The sequence below is a fragment of the Chenopodium album genome, chromosome 4 (assembly GCF_948465745.1).
Source record: "Chenopodium album chromosome 4, dcCheAlbu1.1, whole genome shotgun sequence".
Lineage (NCBI taxonomy): Eukaryota > Viridiplantae > Streptophyta > Magnoliopsida > Caryophyllales > Amaranthaceae > Chenopodium > Chenopodium album.
This window is the reverse complement of record NC_137837.1, coordinates 30,067,245-30,075,442: the sequence shown is the minus strand read 5'-3', so window position 1 is coordinate 30,075,442 and position 8,198 is coordinate 30,067,245. Positions and strand designations below refer to the sequence as shown.

The 8,198-nt window shown below is 34.2% G+C and overlaps 1 protein-coding gene across 2 annotated transcripts; it reads left to right on the top strand.

Annotated features, from left to right (window-relative positions):
• Positions 1-1,077: 1,077 nt before the first annotated feature.
• Positions 1,078-7,925, top strand: LOC145629075 (monodehydroascorbate reductase 4, peroxisomal-like). Of its 2 annotated transcripts, XM_081681555.1 has the most exons (7): positions 1,078-1,348; positions 3,237-3,288; positions 4,226-4,306; positions 5,256-5,374; positions 5,702-5,921; positions 6,821-6,939; positions 7,071-7,925. In XM_081681555.1, the coding sequence occupies exons 1-7, from the start codon at positions 1,229-1,231 to the stop codon at positions 7,803-7,805; spliced, it is 1,446 nt and encodes a 481-aa protein (XP_081537681.1). In that variant the 5' UTR covers positions 1,078-1,228; the 3' UTR covers positions 7,806-7,925. The 2 variants fall into 2 exon arrangements, with proteins under 2 accessions (XP_081537681.1, XP_081537682.1); XM_081681556.1 differs by lacking the exon at positions 1,078-1,348 and having other exon boundaries at positions 5,231-5,374.
• The last annotated feature ends 273 nt before the right edge of the window (positions 7,926-8,198 follow it).

Below are 8,198 nucleotides of genomic sequence, written 5' to 3'. Positions count from 1 at the left end.
ACAATAATAGGTACTACCTAATACTTTTGGTACTTTTTAATGATTTGAAAAATAGTTGGTGGTAAATTAAGAAAAAAATAAAACAAATATTGGTAGTATTTTAAAAAATAAGTACAATTATTGATGATATTTTTCAAATTTTCCACATTTAAATTCGTTAACAATCTAAGCACCGTATTTAGAGCTGTCAATTCGGGTATTTAAGTCGGGTTTGGGTCGGGTTAAATCAGGTTTCGGGTTAAATCAGGACCAGGTTATGTCGGGTCAATCTAGCTTCAAATCAGGTTCAAGCTCAGGTCGGGTCAATTTTAGTTCAAGTTATAACGGGTCGTTCACCTATTCAGATATAGGTCGGGTTCAATTAGAGTTAAAATTAGATCGGGTTTAATTTCATGTTCGGGTTGTGTTGAGTAGGGTTTGGATGGGTTAATAAGATGGTACATTTGGGTTCGGGTTAGAGTTGAGTCGAGTTTTGGTTCAAGTTCAATTCTAATAAATATCGATATGGTAAACTTGAACTATATAATTACGCATTCCATAATTTGATCAAGCATCATCAAGATTTTACTAAACCTATAAACGAGTAATAGAGAACAAAAGGTATACAAGCTGAACAAAAGATTTTATTAAATCAAATTGAGGGTTTATAGAATTATACCAGTATATAAGCTAAATAAAAGATATATAAAAAGTTTATTAAACTTTCCATGACTCGGGTACAAGTTTTAATTGGGTCGAGTACTAGTTCAAGTTCAGATTGTTTTCAGGTCGGATTAAATCGGTTGACGGTTACTATCAGGTCGGCTGTAGGTTCGGATTCAGGTCATAAAGTATTGGATCAAATCGGTTTTCGGTTAAGATCAGGTTTAGGTTCAGGTTCAGGTCGGGTTACAAGTCACTAGTTTCACCTTGTTCGAGTACAGGTTGGGTTTAGATCATTGCCGGTTCAGGTCGGGATCTCTAGTCAGGTTAGGTTTTGACAGCTCTATTAGAGGCAGAGAATTTACCTCACGAGCTGACGATAATATGTAAAAAAAAAAAAAAACAAGGGCTACAAGAAAACGTGTGAGGTCGATTGCTTGTTAGTTTGATGAGTCTCTATCTTACCATCCACGGCACGGATTAAGAACATATGATCTGTATTTGCTGTTCGTCTAACAACAAACACAACCAAGAAATGAAATTGTGGTTCTTCCAAAAATAGAAGGGGAGATACTTCAAATTTAAGATGGGCCGAGCGTTTGTATACGTTATACTGGGTGGTGGAGTTGCTGCTGGTTATGCTGCTCTCGAATTCACCAAAAAAGGGGTTTCTCCTGGTGAACTCTGCATCATTTCTGAAGAATCGGTACTCTTTTTTTTTTTTTTTTTTTTTTTTTTTTTTTTTTGGGTATTGTTTGATCATTTTTTTTTTTGTTTCTATTGCAAACAAGGAAGATACCTTTTTAGTTTAATGCTCCAAATTCATTATAGTTAACTTTGAATTCTTATTAAATGATTTCTGATGTGATTTTTTTTTTTTATTTATTTATTTATTTATTTTATTGAATTTATGGGCACAATTTTTCTTTGAACTGTACTGTTTGATATCTTTGATGAATGATTGGATTAGGAATTTTAAGTGTGTTTTTATGTTGTTAGTTAGTTTGTTTGTTTGGGTTGAGTGAATGAATGTATATTAGAATATTGATGAATAGAGTTATGTTTGGATTGAATTCCTGTCAGTTTAGGGGGTAAATAATGGCATTTCCTCCATTTTCAGATTGTTATTTGGATAGAACTGACATTGACTTTTGTAAGTAAGTTTGAAATAGTTGATGAAACAATGAATATGAATAATGATGAGGATATTGTGATGGAAAATCGAGCAAGTTTGTGTAATTGCTAACCAGATATGGAATATTTAGGCCTTATATTATGATGGGTCAAATGGGTTATCTATGATCAGTAAGGTTGAGCTGAGATATATATTTGAATCCGGTTACCATCTCTTTTGTAAACTATAAACTATAGTTTCATGAAAAATCTTGTACGAAGGTGGTAAAGAACATAACAATTCTACTGCCAAAAACAGCAGTATATATAAAGTATCACCTTGGTTTCTTAAAAGATAAATCTCGTCCATAAAAAAAAAAAATAAAAAAAATAAAAAAAAACAACAGAGTACTAGTTAACTCACTTGAAAGCTTAAGCAAGTTTCCTCCTCAAAGTTCATAATTCATGTACTCTACTCTCGGTTCTTGAGAAGTAGATATTTGGTGACATTTTTTTATTTCAGCTTCTCTCAACACCCCATTGAAAATATATGTTGTGATGGAAAAATTATCAAGGAATTAACTACCACAAACCTGAAGACTTTAACTAGTTGATCGAGAGTCATTTACTACTTTAATTAAGAGAATACTACAAGAGAATGAACAATCACAATGGAATTGTTTATGAACACTCTAGTTTCCTCTTTCTGATGGTATAATTTTCTCTCAGATACGTGCTGTTGATCTCTAATATTTAACCAATAAATGTAGTGTGATCAATCTTCATGGACTCTTACTACTGGAAATTAACCGTGTCACCACTACTCTGCCTGGTTCTTGAAGTATGACATGATCAGGTCTAATTTCCTGGAAACTTAGCATGTTTTTGCCAGTGGACTCCCATCCATGCCTAATTGCACAGCTCCTCCATTGCTTAAAAATGGTTGGAAATTGGTGAAATATAAAAAAAAAAATTACAGAGAAAACTTAGCCCCTTTCTGTTTTTCTAAAAATCTTCCATAGAGGTAGCAGTGGGGAATTTTCCGCAATGGGCGAAAGCCTGATAGAGCAATGCCGCGTGGAGGTAGAAGGCCCACGGGCGGCCAAGTAAAACCCTATTTTTAGCAGTTGAGTTCAAAATTCAAAGTTGTTAGATGTTGTCGCCAACTCTTCAGATTGAGTAAACACTTGACAGAACATTTTATCTATACATATGAGGAGTGCAGCACAAAAGATTACCGAATTCAACCAATGGGTTTTATTGCATTTTTCCTTCATTTCAGCCACCTTCAAAGTTGTTAAGGTAGATAGTGGTATAGTACTCTTTTTGGACAGAACGAAATCCTCAAAAAGTGTTTTGACTGATATTCTATCACTATTCTTTTTTTTTTTTTTGTTGATGATTTTATTTAATCAATGGTAACAAGAAATCTGGATTTTGTTTGATGTTCAATATTAAGAAGTTTCATTTGTTCTTTCTAGGTTGCTCCATATGAAAGACCTGCATTAAGCAAAGGATTTTTGCTTCCTGAAGGTAGGCTTTCTGTTTTTCATAGTACAACAGTTATTATTGTATCATCTCATTTTTTTTACTAAACTTTTTAAGAAGTAAGCAGAGTTTTGCATTTGGTTTGGACGATATTAAAGGCTCTATGCAGTCTTATTTTCTCAGTCCTTCAAAGTTCGCTATGCATCTTACTGAGTGAGACCTTACATGCATGGGGCTCCCAATTGAATCATTTTTCTAGGTTGATCTAGTAGTTGTGACATATTTTGTCTTTGCATATGAAACTTGAAAAAATATGTCTGAAAGTACTGTTTGATTTAACTGTTATATCTCTTAATCCCGTGTTGTTTGCATGTCATGAGGGAGTATGCATATTTTCGAATAAAGTCAATATTGGCTTCCTCAAATGTTTAAGTTAATAGCTCAACTAGATTATCTAAGAATTATGCTGTATGCTATAAAAGGGAAAAAGAAGATTTCATTGAGGAAATGTACTTCCTCCGTTTCAAAATAATTGCAACACTCTAAAGAAAATTCTATGAAGTAAAATGTTACTGATTTATTTTCGTTGTATATTTTATGATATAAAATTTTTATGTTTATTAATAAATTGATTATTAAAGACGTATATGGTCAAAAAATTTCATTGGCAAGCATGCTGGTCAAAGTGTTTGAATTATTTTTTGAAACAGATTAAGCCCATGTTTACTGGGCACAGGAAGGTTTATTTCCTCAAATCAGGATAAAATTTTGTTTTCTTTGCTAGGATTATTTGTACCTGATTCCTCAACGAAGCAAATGCAGCCTAAATATTAATGTCAAAATATTTAAACTATATTCGCAGATTTTAGGAGGATGCATATTTCCTGTAGCCTTTACTTTTGTCTAATCTCTGAAGCTTTTCATGATTTCTGTTTACTACCATGATATTTTACTTTGGCTTTTCTGAAATTCATGCTTACAGCTCCTGTACGGCTTCCATCATTTCATACATGTGTTGGTTTGAATGAGGAAAGGCTAACGACAAAATGGTACAATGAACATGGTATTGACATTTTCAGCCTCAAATTTTCTTGAGCTTTTTATGTTTTTTGGCATATGTGTTGTTACGATCAGTTTAATGTTATTCATTATGGTTAGAGGAATATGTACCCTTACATACTGTGGCAATTCGACTTCAATTATATATGAAATAGATTTACTTCAAAGTTGTATCTTATATTGATGAAATCGGAATATTTTATCATTGATAACTTTAACAAGTTCATATATGGTGAAAAAGGAAAATTTATGGGTACCTAGGAAAATTTATATTTACTTATTCTATCTGTCTCTCTTTTTTTTTTTTTTTTTGGTCGTATATTGGTAAAATCATCAAAATTTCAAAAATTGGAATGTATGCTGACATGAAACATTTTATAGTTTGATGATGCAGTAATAACTCAACAAGATGATAGTGTAGCTGTATCACATTCAGTAACATAAGCTTCCCCTCTTATGATACTCATGTAGTCATGTTACATATTTAGGCCTAGGAATATGGAGGGCATAGTCTAAGAAGCATATGTTTTTCCTAATGCTGTTTTACTATAGAAATTATATCGTTGGGGCACCCATATAATATCGAGATGTTTGTAGTATTTAAACTCCATACATTAATAATACTCGTCTAATAAAAGTCAAAGAAAAAAAATATATATATACATGGAATGATGACAACATTTATGTGGTCACAATTAGCTGTCTAATAGATAACAATTATCTGCATCAATTAGTAATTTACCATACTCTGGCTCTGCATTTGTGATGTGTCACATAATGATCATGTGTATGTTCACTTGAGGATTTGTCTTGAACTACTTTGTTATTTCTGCTGGAGTCTTGGTTACTTGAGATCAAAAGTTTGTGCATGTAAAACGATGCACGTTTGTTGTGTAGCAAGTTGAGGCATAAGTGATGTTGCTTACAGATAACAATTTGGATGCTGAATCCAGGCATTGAACTTGTTCTTGGAACTCGAGTTAAGTCTGTTGATGTGAAGCGAAAAACACTGTTAACAGCAACTGGGGAGACGATAAGTTACAAGATTCTTGTCGTAGCTACTGGCGCTCGGGTATAGAAGCTCATTCTTCTTGGTTTAGTGATTTGCATTTCTCCCTAGTACAAATGATGCCTATTTTTCCCTGCCTTTGTTTATTCAATCATAGTTCCACCACTCCACTAATTTCATTACGTTGGAAATTGACAAACAATAATTTAACCAAATAACATAAAAGGGGCTTGACTTTTGTAAAAGCATGAGTTTGAATCACCAAAATGCTTTAAGGTTCACTGTTACAAGCTGGTTGAATGGCATCTATATAGTTAAAGTGACAGTAAGTGTATTTCCTGAAACAATCAAGTGCATTGGCTCAATTATATTTTTCTGTACAACTTTTAGGCTTTGAAGCTTGAAGAATTTGGGGTGAATGTATTGGAAGCTGAAAATGTGTGTTATTTGCGTGATCTTGCTGATGCGAGTAAGCTTGTTAATGTGATGCAATCTTGTGGTGGTGGAAATGCTGTTGTAATCGGCGGTGGCTATATAGGAATGGAATGTGCTGCATCTCTGGTCATTAACAAGATCAACGTAACCATGGTCTTTCCTGAGGACCACTGCAGTAAGTATAGTTGCATAACTACTTATAGATAATCATACTCAATATAGTAATAAACCTTATTGATTTGGAATTATGGCTCCAAAGACACTGAAATATCTGTGGAAAATATTGGTGTCTACATTATGATTTGCATTAATGCTTGCATTTCAGCAAAACTTTAGACTGAATTTTAGTGCTTGATATTGTAAATTATTAATCATTTGGATTCTTATCAAAACAATGACGTATCAAAATCTGCCAGCAAAGAGAAAAATATTGGCTTTTTCTGCTGCTTTGAATTGAATTAATGCTGAAATAATATAACTTACAAGCATCTACTTAAGTTTGATACATTGACTTAATATAGCTGACCAACATAATGTAGCTGACCATATAATTGCTGAACCTGACCATAAAATTGCTGAACCTAAACTTAGTCGAGTCTTGTTAAAATTTATGTGAGCTCTACTACGATCTTGAGAATGCATGAAGCTTTAGATTTTTCATTGCAATATTGTATTAGCTGTGCCTAGCAATTTAGCATGTTCTCTCTCTTTTCAATAAAAGCAGATCTCAGTCTTGGTGTTTTGGAAAAATGTCCATGCCAAAATTGTGTCAAGAAATCCATAATCATCATATCGTGATTATTGATGTAAAAAAGGGTTTATAAAATACAAAAGACAAGAAAATGGAAATTTTGGCATTGATACAGCTAATCTTTGTTCTTGAGTACTGCCAAAACCTATATGAATATATGATCAGCTAGATTGGTAGTTGTATTTCTGGAAAAATATTGGCTATCTGGTTCCTTGCTTACTTCTTATCATTAGTGTGACGGTTTACAATTTGTTCCCATTTTATTGCCTGGCCAAAGTTTAATTATCTGGGAATTTCATGCAATGTAAATTACATTTTTCCAGTGCCACGCTTGTTCACAACCAAGATTGCAGATTATTATGAGGACTATTACAAGGGCAAAGGTGTCAAATTTGTGAAAGGGACAGTCTTGACATCTTTTGAGTTTGATTCCAGTGGAAAGGTAAATATTGGAGGTTCACATATTTGTTAACCTGTGCACCATTTTGTGTAACAGACTTTAGATGTCATGATTTATTAGTGTCCACTAGAAAGCTTCTGAATTTGTTTGTTATCACATTTTATAATGTACAGGTTACAGCTGTCAATCTCAAGGATGGTACTCGTGTACCTGCTGACTTGGTTGTCGTGGGAATTGGAATCCGCCCAAATACTAGTTTGTTTGAAGGCCAACTCTCTATAGAGAAGGGTGGTATCAAGGTCAACGGGAAAATGCAAGCTAGCAACAACTCAGTTTATGCAGTTGGAGATGTGGCGGCATTCCCAGTGAAATTGTTTGGTGAAATTCGTCGCCTTGAACATGTAGATTCTGCAAGGAGGACAGCTAGACACGCAGTCAATGCAATTATGGAACCTGAGAAAACCGATGACTTTGACTATCTTCCATTCTTTTATTCTAGAGTCTTTGGTCTATCTTGGCAGTTCTATGGGGATAATGCAGGGGAGATAATACATTTCGGTGATTATTCAGGGAAGAGCTTTGGAGCCTATTGGGTAAAAGATGGCCTGCTTGTTGGGTCTTTCCTTGAAGGTGGAAACAAAGAAGAATATGAGGCCTTGGCCAAGGCTACCAGGCTTAAACCTTCAGTTGAAAACTTAACTGACCTTGAAAGCAAAGGTTTGGGCTTCTCTGTTGAAATTTGCCAGAAGTTGCCGCCGCCGTCATCACCAATTGTTGGTGTTAAAAATTCCACCGACATAGTCCAAAAACCACCACTACACGTTTGGCATGCAACTGCTGGGGTTATATTTGCTGCATCAGTGGCTGGCATTGCTTACTGGTATGGCAGAAGGCGTAGGAGGTGGTGAAAAAATCATTCATGTAATTATTATCATTAATATTTTTTAGTAAGGCTCTTCAATCACACTTGTGTTGTGACACCGTTGATTACTGGATGAAGACACTTCATATTTGGTTTTTGAAGATCACTGTGTCCTGATCAATGATTTGTAGTGTATCTTCAATAATACGTAGTGCGAGTACATAATTGTTTAAATACTAGTGGGAAAATTCCGAGTGATGTAGTTTCTTAGGGGGGTTACACTGCGTCATTGAATCGTTACACAAGCAAGGGCAACATATGAGAATTTCTAAATATTGCAGTTCAAATTGGAGCTGTGGCATAATCGATCAGTTGTAAAAGTGAAGCATAAGTGTATATATGCCTCTACTTTTGCCATTGATTTGCAATAAACACACTT